Consider the following 12,667-nt stretch of genomic DNA (forward strand, 5'->3'; position numbering starts at 1 on the left):
CACTGCCAATCATTGGAAAAGACTCCAAGAAGCAGTGGTACCTTTTGCAAAGGCAAACCTTCTACAGTGCAGACATGTTTGAATAGGAAAAATATGCAATACAGGAATGAGCAAAATACACTGAACTGCTAAAAAAACCCCCAACCTGAACTGCTAAAAAAAAAAAACACACCACCAAACCCCAGGCATTTTTCACATATTTGTTTGGGGTTTTGCACTTTGGCTGGACATTTCAGCTTATTACCTTGCATAAGTGTCAAAAAACTCCAATCTAAAAACGAACATTTCACCAAAGGTAACACTGTTCTTAATTTAATACGCTGTCCAGACAGGTCTATTTTAAGTTCGGGGATTCACAAAACTGGCAAGAGAAAGCCTTTGAAAAGGAACCAAACTGAATCAACACAAAAAGCAAAACAAGGAAACACAGAAAAGGCAGAACAATGAAGTAGGAATAGAAACTAAGAAAGCAAAAAGGAGTTGGAAGCTTTGAAATAAGTTAAAAAAAAGTATAAGGGAATTCAGGGACTGGAGGTTACATAAAATTGACTAATAGGCTAGTGACAAAATAGGGATTATTCTTCATGCCTGCTGTTTCACAATGAAGCCTTTGCACTGATTTTCTGATCAGCAGCCACGATTAACAATTAACGGCTGAACCCTTCATTATGTTTCACCAACAGGAAAGCGAGTTTCTGAGCTGAGTCTGACAATTAGCCTGCAATTGAGACGACTCATCCCATTACTGGGTTTTACGGCACTGGATATAGATGTCTGTTTTTATGTTGCTTAGATACAGTGTATACAAGATCACATTAATGTGTATAACATGCTGAATTATGCCATGACCACCCTGCCATGTGTTGCATACGATGCTTTTTGCTGTTCCAGCACAAAACCGAAAGTTAACTCTACCACTACGTTTCTGAGAAGGAAATACGAGCCCTGGACTAGTAGTCTAATCAAGGTTCATTAACCCGTACCGCATTTCTTCAACACACACTTGGACCTGCTGTTACAAAACCAGGATTACTTGATCCTACTGTTCCATTCCTACAAAAAAAATATCAGATCAGAACACTTGATCTGCGTACAAATCGGCTTACAGCAAGACAAACCAGTTAAACATTCGACTGAAATAGAAGCTGTAACAGTTTAGCTCACATTTATTTTTCTGTATGAAAACATCAGCTTTCTATCTTACCTTCATTTTCTACGGACAACAGAACTTTAAATCAGGTGGATTAACATTTCCTATGGATTGCTCGAGAAGTAGTTCACAGATGCCAAAAAAAGTTGTCATTTGAATAAGCTGCTGGACTTTTCAAAGTCATATCACAGCCATAACTTCCCAATCTGCATGCAAGGCAATTTATCTTCTAAAAAAGAGCCAATCTTATAACTTAATTTTCCTGTCACTGTCTGAAGCAGTTTTTTGTAGCCTGACCTCTGTCACCAAGGACATGTGTGCATGTCCCAAGTGGCATGCTCCAACAGCATTAACCATTCTCAGCAATGACCTGCCTTTTCTGTGCAATGCTCAGCTGTACAAGTTTTCCTTTTATTAATTTTCACTCTGGAAGTGTCATTGGGATCTTAAGAAATATGCAATATAGCCAAGGAGTATATTTATACAAAAATCTCAGCTTAGTGATTTCTGGCACAGGACAACTTGTAAGACAGAAGGAAAAAATCTCCTCCTTTATTGCTCCTTCTCACCTAAAACTGATTTGGATATTTTGCATACTCATTTTTTGCAGAACCCCTGGCTCTTTGATTCACTCCTCTGCAGTCACTCCAGGATGTTCCTGTCATTTTGCAATGCAATTAACTTCACAAGAAAACAATCTGTGTCAAGGAAAAAAAAAAAAGGCTCCACCTCACTTAAGAGAAGAACTTGTGACCTCACCCAGCTGGCGTGTATTTATGAAAGCTCGTTTCCTGTTGAGACAGCAGGACTGGCCAAGCAGAAGATGCACGACCATTCTGACCTGCTTTTATCTGCAATGGAATAGCGGTTACAAACACAAAGCTTTTAAGGCTATTTGGTTCCTAAGGAATAAATTTTAACCAAAATGTTCTAATTCAGCCAGCAAAGCAATGTTGCGGATAAAAAGGATACTCGAAAGTTCCCCATTTTTTTCTTGTCTAGACATCAAGTGCTGCTTTAAGCACGACAGTGTTGATGAGGACCAAATTTAGCCTTGCTTTCAGGACTAGTACCTACAAGAAGCAAGCAGCCCTGAAAAAATGGGGTAATCAAGCACAATAATCTGTTAAAATCACTTGATGTGTTACCACCAACAGCTGTGAAACTACTTGCTTCTGAATTACAGAAGATTAGCCATATCTCACCCAGTTTAATTTGCATTATTAAACTGCCATAGGTTTCAGATCAGAGCTGTGCCATGGCAAATAGGGGACAGCTAATTGCTGCGTTATGGAAGATGCAACACAGCAGTCTGGAAGTTCTCCTAGCACCAAAAAAATGGAGCTACCTCTTAAGTTATGAAACCTTTCTTTCTGGAAACTGTGTATTATATTAGAAAACATTTCTAACACACCAAGACACTTAATTTAATCACGTCCTAAAAAGATCATATGTATTTGGCATGTCATCATTTGCTAATACAATGACCTCTAAAGAGCAGTTCTGGTCACAGATCCATTATCATAACCTAAAAATACCATGCAAGTATCTAAGAAATACATTTGCTTTCATAAATTCCAAGCGTATCACATCACAGCACCAGGTTGAAAGAGATTGTTAGATCACTTCTAGCTATTTTAGCAGATTAAATCATAACTATTTTAGGATTTTGACTCTGGGCACAACCTGATATTAAAATTACTTGCTCTAAAGAACCACCATCGGATCAAATTAGAATCAAGGAATCACAGCTTCATCCACCAAGAGGGTAATACCAAGATTATTTTATATAAATAAACATCAGAAGAATTGGAATTCTCGAGAGCGCAGGTGCACAGCCGACAGTTTAGCTGAGCAGCTGTCACTAAAGCAGATTCAAGTATATTTTTACCTCCATTAGCCTGCTGTTATATCAGATACCAAAACCTCCACCTTGGATGCACCTAAGACCCCTGGACAATATATCCTTTTCTCCTCTTCCAGCCTCCTCTGCTTCCCTGTGGTGCTTCCCCCGGGGATGGTGACTCAGGCTCTGGTTACGTGCTGCGACAGAAGCAGAGCGTGCCAGGTTTGGCAAATTGTTATTAGTGCCCTAGACCCTTCAAAACCTTGTGAAACCACCTGAGAAATCTCTGCACAGAAAAATGACATTTTATTCATCTTTTTAAGGCAATGTAAGACTGTGCTTTCCTGAGGGAGATGCTCCCTTTACCCTCACTGTGCAGTCCTGACCCCCAGCAAAACAGGAAGCCCCGGATGATCCGGCTACAACAGATCCTACAGTATCTCTGTCTATTGTGAATATTTTATCAGTCCTCTGATCTGTCTCATCAAGCAGCAGCATGCTGAACGGAGCCAAAGGAGATGAAAGCATGCATGCAAAAGGGCAATTAATATTTCCCAAATTCCTGCGTTTGGAGTCTTTTAATTTCTTTTTCTGCAACAAAAATCTCAAGTATTTTACACACTGCCCACTCAGTTGACACACAAGCCTGCCACCGGTTTAAATAATACTTCTTTTCTTCTAACCAACAGGCTTTAGCTAGTTCTCTACTATAAAGCACAACAATTTATTTAGGTATCTTCAAGTCAACAAAATTTAACACAACTAAAACAAGTCATTCTTCACCACTGAATACCAGAGATTTTTATCGAAGTTTGAAAGGCATCTTCTGCATCTGTTAAGGGGGAGGAAAATCACCAAAGCTCTACCTGCCCTGGAAGCACCCACTGCTCAGGAAAACAAGGTAACACAAGCAGGAGCTCATTCTTACACACTGCAGGCACAGAGAAATATGTTTCTCTCCTACACAGTTTGACTTGTGAAAACAAATAGTTGAAACTCTCAAAATGTGGACTTGCAGAGAAGCAGGGGAGCCGACTACAGCTTTAACCCATTCTTCAGCTGTTTGGTAAGGTGGAGCTCTGCGTTAGCAGTGATGGCACAGTCAATGCCCAGACCACCACAGGCCTGGTGCTATCAGACATCAGCCACATAGAAGCCACCTCTGGCTCAGGAAGCTCCTGAGACAGACACAGCTGGTGGCCGTGAGAACATGCGTGGGAAATACCACGGGACAGCTGAGCCTCACAGCCTTCCCACGTCATCTGCTTCTGGCCACTGGACGTTGGGCAAGACAGACGCAGCCCAGTCGAAGCATTCCCAGGTTTTCATGTGGTCTGGAATCGGATCACAAGTGATGAGGCTTTTTAAGCTGAGGGCTGAGCCAATACTTACTCATTGGATTTAAAACCTGTTGCTGCCCTTTTAAGAGCACTACTTCATGTTGCACTTGTATCTGGGAAGTTTAATACAGTGGCTTTCTGGAAAACACCACCCCGCAATGCAGCAAGGGCTCAGCATTAAACACAGCGAACAACTTCTGCAGTGAAACACATTTCTTAAAAACTCAACTTAATTTCTCAACAGTTTCTAACCTTAAGGATTTTTAATGACCAAGACTTTAAACCAACATGAGATCATCTCGGTCCCTGAGGAATTAAGAGATACTGATAAACTGTCTGTACAAAACTTAGAGGGAACACCTAAAAGCAGGCCAGAATACACTCCTTTGTTTTCTGACCATCTGTTCACACACGAAACCTCTCTTCTTACTGGGATTCCAGCACAGCAATACAGCATCTCACCGGCAGCAGCAGGCGTTCAGCCTTACAGACCTCACCAGCTCACAACTTGGCCACTGAGACAGAACAATTGAAGAAAGTCACTAAAGTCCTCAATTTAGTTAAATTCAGGTGATTTTTCCTTTGGCTTTAGCAATCCTCTTTGAAGGGTACATTGATCAACGGGATTAAGAGACATGCTTACAAAATTTAATCTAGACCACAACTTGGACACAGTTTATATCCACAAGCTATTCCATTTGTTGCTGCGTTAATGGCAGTCGCAAATACACTGATGAGTGCCAAGTCTTACCACAAGAAGCAGCCCCAAACTGAAAACATAATAGCCGCATGTTTTTTCTATAATTGGAAGTTTGTCCTGTTAGAAAAATCAGATTCCTGAGCTGCACAACGCATTACATTGTGTCAGTTTTCCCCAAAGAGTGCAGGAAACAGATAAATACGCAGATACCAAGAAACTTTTTGTTGATAATGCTGTGGCTGAGAAGCAGTGTTAAAGGCGTAACTGTTAGTTCTTGGCTTGCTTGCATTTCAGATGAAAACAGCATTTTGCAAAGTTCTGCACTGCCCATAGAGAAGCCTAGAAGTGGCTGAGAGGTAAGGAAAAGCTCTGCAGCTGCATGTGCCAGCTCCAGCGTTTCAGCCGATATAAAGCTTAGTGCCTCCTTGCTCTGCCTGTTCAGCAGCCAAACTACTCACATGCAGATAACGCATTCCCTTTGCTGTTAGTATACCAGTGCTTCAGCTTTCACACACATTTTATTTCAATCAGTCCTTGACAGTTAGTTACATGAAGTCCAAAAGTCTGCACATGTTCAGGAAAACAGATCTTCCCTAATTCAATCTACTCAGACTCTTTAAACCTGTCATTGAATTAATCTTCCATCCAGAAAGATCTAAGTCAATTTTCTAATTAAAGAGACCTCGAACTTCATTGGGAGATAAACAGGAAATGTTTAAGATAACTAGTATAAACACTGAAAGGAGATTTTTCTTTTTCTTTTCCTGAGTACTCAGATGTAGGTGGCAAATGCCAACCTAAAAGACCAAGCACAAAGCAGATTCTCCCCCTGCCCATAAATATGAACGTATTTCAATGTTGTTTACCACTTTCTCAGATATCTTTACCAATGACAACAATCACTCCAAGTAAGTTATGCTTATCACGCTTAACTTTTTTTAAAAGGATGTCTGGGTGAGCCAGGGTCATACTCAATTATTATTTGTTTCCACACAAGAACTAGAAAAACATTAAAGAAGTATTTCTTTGACATTAAATGGCATTGTAGGGTTAATATTATATTGGCTGAATGTAGGTAGCTCCTTACTGTATGCAATCGTTCATAGAATCATAATAGTCATTTTAACATAACTTATTTTAATGTAATAATTAGGTTACAACAACAACAATTCCAACTTGCGCCTTGCAGATTGCCAAGTGGCTTGAAGAAACACTAAATATAGTTCAGCATAGTAACTTTTATGCAGGGCATGAGCTATTAAAAGATACGTTTAAATACTCCTATTGAGTCACAGTAATGTCATCTGTACAGGGCCTGGAAGAACCTATTTGTATACAAGAAGTTGTATTTAAACGGTGGAAAACTAGTAGAGAAGCTATAGTAAGTTAGCTTCTTGCATAACAAAGACCTTTCTAAGGTGGTTTGTGGTTTCTTCCAGATTTCTCATTAGTCAGATCTGCTCATCCCTGGTTTAAATTACTGTAACAGCCTAAGGGCAGATAGAGTATCTCTCCTAGTAAGTATATCCACCTATCAGTCTCAATCTTCCCCAGACCTAAACTTTCCAGACCAGTTGTCTAGAATAATTTTTAATCTGTATGGTACTCTGCTGATTGCACCTGAAAGATGAAAAAAGAAATGGATGGGAACAGTATTAATAGTCCTGTCCCCAGAGGCAGGAAAGCCTAACTCGTGTAAAATTGTTAGACGGTCTAACAAGTGTCATTAATTACCAACCTGGTTTTCTGTAAGTAAACAGCATTATACAAACACCTCTGTGGACTCATTCCTCATATGAATTACTTAGCTATGTAGTTCAAATGCTTATTAGTGTATCATTTGAAAGCCTTTAATGACAATACCTCTGAACATTTATTTTCATTAGAGATGACTGCAACTATAAAGCAAAATACTTCCCCAGCTTCTAATCAAAAGTCTGTCTCCCTTTGTAATTTATAAAAGGGTATGAAAATTATAAAACAAGCACTCGTAGATATCTGAAGAATTACCTTTGTTGACATCATACACAATATAATCCTTTTCATTTCTGAGCCTAAAACACAGCTGATTTGCTAATGAAGCATCCCAGGGAAAGGTACAAACACAGCAGGAAGGCAGTACCTCACCTCTCCAGATTCATGAGAAAGCAAGTACTAAAGCCTATTCCAGGACTTCCATTTCACAGAGCCCTGTATGAAACGTGTGCGTGGAACAGAAGAACTGTTCTCAGGGGATACGAGCCTTGGTCCTCAAAACAGATGAAGGTTTAGAGGAATTAATACATAAATTCCACTACAAGCAATGTCAGCACATAGCCTCTAAAGAATCACAGGCCACGTGAAAATCATGAAGTTCAGAATTAAGGTTGTTATTTTCTTCTCCAGTCCCTCCCTCCTTAATTTTTTAAGCCTCACTAAAAGTTTCAAGATGTTTCCAATTGCTTAAGCTGGAGTTTGGATGTAGCTCAAAATAAAGTCAGATTTGTGGTTATTTTGTCTGATTAGCTGTGTATCTGGCATGGTCAAGATGCCAGTTTATTCTGATGCATTAATTCATCTCATGTGGAACTAATGATTTCCTGGTACACCATGCCTCTGCTCCCCTGCATGCACCCCAGCCCTCCTTCTTGTGAGTTATCTCTGACTAGATGCGAGACCCTTTATGATGACATGAGAACCAGCACACTCTGAGATTCACAGTTGGCTACTCTAGCTAAGACTGTCCTGAGAAAGTTCTGATGGCATCTCCCAACGAGAGGTCATCTTAGTAACCCAGCCTGGACAGTCTCTCTGAAGCAGCCACAAAACTACAGGGACCAGTGCTTAAACTGCCAGTTTCCAATAAAAGGCAAAATATATTGTTTCATTTCCCCTTTTTCTCCGGGTTTATATAAACAAATAATTGGTATTTTACTTTATCGGTTTACCAGAGCTTGAGTTGTTCCCCTCAGCAGAAATGCCTGCTTGCACACCTGCAACACTTAGAATAAACCTATCAAGTACATAAAGTACTCAGTGGCAGACTGAATACTTGTCTTAAGGCAGCCAACAACATTCACAAGATAATTGCTGCAAAATATTTAACACATCTATTAATTATTGTGGAATCCTGTTACACTCAGCTAATCCCCTCTTTAATTAGTTTCCTACATATATTTCATAATTCTATATAATACTATCCATGCAGACTCACAGGCTTCCATAAATGCCATTCTTATGCTTTAGGGAAGCTCTTGCCCATCTTTTTTATTTTTCATGCTGAGGAGTTAGTTAGGACATCCTAAGTCACATATTCGTGGTACAAAGCCAAGGATGCCAACCTTTGGAAGCTGGCTGTACAAAAAGCAGTATCATCCATACCTACAGCAAGCTGAACAGGACTAAAATAGTTCGGGATTTGAATTAAATATCCCTTTCTTAAATGGAACAAAACCATGGTAAAGACACATCACTGGTGCATAACCAAGGTTTGCTGACCTCATAACATGCCTGTTCTCCCCGCCTCTCAATTATGGTGAAAAAAGCTCTGAATGAGTGAAAAGAAAAGCAGAAGACACCCCTAATACAATACCACAAAAAGCAACTACCAGTGAAAGACCACCCTGCAGAGCAGCAGATTACTTTGAAGGGTAGATGTTCCAGAGAAGGTCAGTGGGAGCAGACAGTTCATGCAACGTCCCTGAGCACCCCAGGTGAGCCAGCAGAGATGGGGGGGGGGAACGTGACCCCTCAGCACAGATGCCCAAACTGCCCCTCCAAATACTTCTTCTCTTGGGGGGCTGCTTATTCACCAGGTGGATCTCCCAACAGCGTACAGGGTCTTGAAATACTGAACACTGCACCTCCTCAAGACATTTACATCACCAGAAGAGTCTTTTCGACATAGGACTTGTCTCCTCATTCTGTCCAAGCCTAAAAGGCTAATAAATGAGTTACACCCAACTCAATATAAACCCATCTCAGAAAGCAGCAAACTGCTACAGTACCAGATGGGATGCACACTGCAACTTTTTTTTTTTCTTTTTCTTTTTTTTCTTTCGATGTTACAAAATTGAAATGGTTCACTCCTTGTTCTGGTGCCCAGTGCCAGTGTAACACTTGCCTCTGCTAATACTGCCTGCAAGATTCTACTGAATGCTGACTGTCGCATCTCCCATGAGTTCTACAGTGCTTATCAAAACCAGAGAAAGCAGCAGTGCCCGAAATTTGAAAACCTCAGCCCTGATATTTGCAAGTGAAACCAATCACAAATGTTTCACTACTAAGAGATTTGACTTTGGGAAATGAAATAAGACCCTGGTGAATATTTGAGTGCTTGGCTAATACATGAAATATAAGGAGGCTAGTAATATTAAATATTCACCAATTAATGTTAATAGCACATTTGATAATGCTTGAAATGAAATGCTTTTCAAGGTAACTATTATTAAAACTGTAAAGTGAACCATTTCTCCTTAGACTAGTCTAATCATGCTTAATTTCTTGACTCAGTGTTGCAGGGCTGAGACATCCCTCTCGCCTCCTCAACTGGAAGAGGAGAAACACAGAAGCCTTTCCAGAAATTATCCCTGACTCTATCAAATCAAAGTCTTCACTAGACCGTGGGCTCTGATGGGCCTCGAAAGCAGTTACTATTTGAAATGCTGTTTGTATCTAAGCAAATATCTAACAAAAAGGATTGATTTCAACCTCTTTACAGACAACAGGGTATCTTGAAAGTCAGATAAAAGCATTGCTATGATGAACCAAAAGAATTTTAAAAAAGCAGTTTTGGGGAAAAACAGTGTTTGGTTGTGCACATGAATACGCTGCACGTAAAAATACCTTCACTGAGTTTCCACTGTTATAGCTCCTACGCGTACAGGCAATCACATGTTGCAAAAGCCAACACAAGCCTCATGAGTTTTGCTTCTTCCCCTCCCATCCCCAAACAGCATCCATAAACTAAGTTTCCTGAGTTCCATTAAAATTAACATGGATTTACAGTGATGAAAATTATTTCAATTACATAAGCTTTTTTCCTTAAAGATTTTCTTTCTTGGAAAGACACAGATATTAAGATCAGCAGCAAAAGAGTAAGTCCGACCCTGTGCTAACGAGACTACACAAACCAACTCACAGAAGGGTCAATTTGGTTCATTCAAAGCACTTAAAAACAGGAGGATACAATTTATATGTGAAAAAGGCAACAAGCACTGGTCAAAGCTTTATGATTTACCCTCAGATTTCAGTCTTCTCACCTCTATTCAAAGAAAAGTTTGCATGTTCTTGGGTAAAGAATCCACACAACTAACTTGAGATAGTTTATTATCAAAAACCATTCTATGAGCAAAAGACAGAACCAATAAGGATGTGCGTGCATTTAATGCTGACTAGAACAGGAAAGAGAAAAAGAACAGTTTAAATTAAACTAACTATTAAAATTAAGCTTATAAAAACAAATGAGTCAGTGTAATTCCAAATAGTTTTAAAAGAAAAACAATTATAGGTACTTGTCTGTATTTTAATGAAACTGGAAAACTTCACTGTTCCAGAGGCAGGCTGCTAAGGCAGCAGCAGACTACCTGGCGAAGGAGTATGAGCAATAATCGTGCCACACCCCGAGATCCTCCGTTGTGAAATGACCGATAGCCACGGCTTCTACTGTTGGCTTCAGCTGCATTTAGTCAAAGGTCATTACGAACCTCCCAACCCATACAAAACTATAAACAGTTCTCCAGATTTAATTCTGATTTTCCTCTTGAAGCAGAAAGCAGCCTCAGATGTTTATCCTACTCAGTACAACACAGATTACTTGAAATTCCACTTGGGATTTGGAGCTGTGGGCTCACCACACGCAAAAGGGAATGCCAATAATCACTCCAACAACATAAAAAAAACTCCGTGAATTTATATGAAATGAGAATGAAAGGACACAAGATTGGTCTGGAAGTCACACTCTCTTTCATAGCAAAACAAACACCCCATTAAAAATCTACTACTTAGCCATTATTAGCTGACACACTTGACCTGTTTTATACGTATGTAGGTCCCAAAGAAAATAAACAATATATTAAATGAGTTATTGGTGTGGAGACCATGAAAGTATAAACTCAGATAACGTGAAAGTTAATACTTTCAGATCAAGTTTTCACTAAGAGCAGAGGGGAGTTTTGGGGGGGAAAAAACATAGAACTCTACCAGAAATGCAGTAAAGTTACATTTGCATTTTTCACACATGGCAGAGCTGCAGGCAGACACTCCTGTGTCTGCGCACAGATTTGTTTCCATAGAATCAGGCTAAAGACCTTCCAAGAGTCCAATATCTGGAAATAGATACCAGTCATACCTATAGGGCTTCTATGGCTTAGCAAAAATAACAGAGGATGCACTCTCTGGAGTCTTCTCAAACACAGAAAAAAAGTGAGAAATATATCAAATACCTCAATATTAACACGGTAACAAAGGAAATGAAAGCCACAAGAGCCCAGACAGGAAGCGCACAATACAAATAGCCCAGGGGAGACAAGGCCACCCCCCGAGGACCCCCCATCCTTCACCTCCCCTGACCCCAACGCTGTCACTCCCCCAGGGACCTTCGCTTTCCATCCTCGCAGCCCCACACTCGACACAACCCCTGACCCCCGCCCGTAGAGACCTGTGTCCCCGGCCCCGCTGCGTCCCGGGTGACCACCCACGGCACCCACCCGAGCGCAGCTCAGGGCTGACAGCGGGCACGGAGGGGTAAGAGGGAGGCCCCAGTGCCAGTGGACACCGACGGTCCCGCACCGTCCCACGGCGGGCTGGGGCTGACACCCCTCCGTCCGCTCCGGGCCCTCACCCGCTCCCGCCTCAAGAACTGAGAACGAGAACCTTCTCATTGCTTTTTTTTTTTTTTTAAAGTTTTCGAGCAACAAAGGCCCCTGCCACCCCCCCCGTCCCGCTGTTTCTTTCTGAGCTGACACAAGTTTTTCTTCCCCAAAAAAAAGCCCCGCTGAGGCGAGGCGCGGCGCGGGAAGCCCCGCCGTACCCGCTACCTCTCCGCCCCGACGCGGGGCCGAGATTGCGGCTGGCCTCCGCTCCGCTGCCAAGCGGCGGGGAAAAGCGGAGCGGAGTCGCCGACCGAGCCCACAGCCCAGCCAGGCCCACGGCTGCCGGACCCCTCCGCCGCCGCCGCCGCCGCCCACCTGCCGACAGTCTGGTTGGCCAGCTGCTTCATCCGGTTGAACTGCTTCTTCATGGCGGCAGCCGTTCCCCCGGCCTCTCGCCGGGAACCCACTGCTCCTCCACCGCCGCCGCCCCGGCCCGGCCTCCCGCCTCCTCCCTGCTCACGGCGGCGCCACCGGCCCCGCCCACACCGGAACCCTCCGCCGCTTCCGGCCCCGCCCACACCGTCATGGGGAACAGCCAGGGCGGCCGGAAACCCGGATGTCCCGCCCCCCCCGGGCCCGGATGTCGGGGCTCCGCAGTGAGGAGAGCGCAGGGCGCTGTTCCCTGAGGTGCGGCAGCTGGGCTGGGCCCGGTTCGCGGGGGTCACCCCTCTTGGAGCGGGCAGCCCCCGGGACACACCCCCATCCCACACCTTTATCCCTAGACGTCCCCCAAGACTACCGCTCCCAGCTTCCCTTGCGGCATTGCCACCGTTTCCTGGG

The 12,667-nt window shown here is 42.5% G+C and overlaps 1 protein-coding gene across 9 annotated transcripts in view; it reads right to left on the reverse strand.

Moving 5' to 3' along the window:
• Positions 1-12,365, reverse strand: part of ARHGAP17 (Rho GTPase activating protein 17) — a 47,997-nt gene extending 35,632 nt beyond the window's left edge. For 8 of the 9 annotated variants that reach the window (XM_074598556.1, XM_074598559.1, XM_074598557.1 and 5 more), the window contains exon 1: positions 12,203-12,359. In XM_074598556.1, coding sequence (XP_074454657.1) covers positions 12,203-12,255 — 53 coding nt within the window. In that variant the 5' untranslated portion in view covers positions 12,256-12,359. Of the gene's footprint in view, positions 1-12,202 lie in introns of all 9 variants that reach the window. The other variant, XM_074598555.1, reaches the window with a different exon arrangement.
• Positions 12,366-12,667: the final 302 nt, after the last annotated feature.

This window comes from Larus michahellis, chromosome 8 (assembly GCF_964199755.1).
Source record: "Larus michahellis chromosome 8, bLarMic1.1, whole genome shotgun sequence".
NCBI classification, from domain to species: domain Eukaryota; kingdom Metazoa; phylum Chordata; class Aves; order Charadriiformes; family Laridae; genus Larus; species Larus michahellis.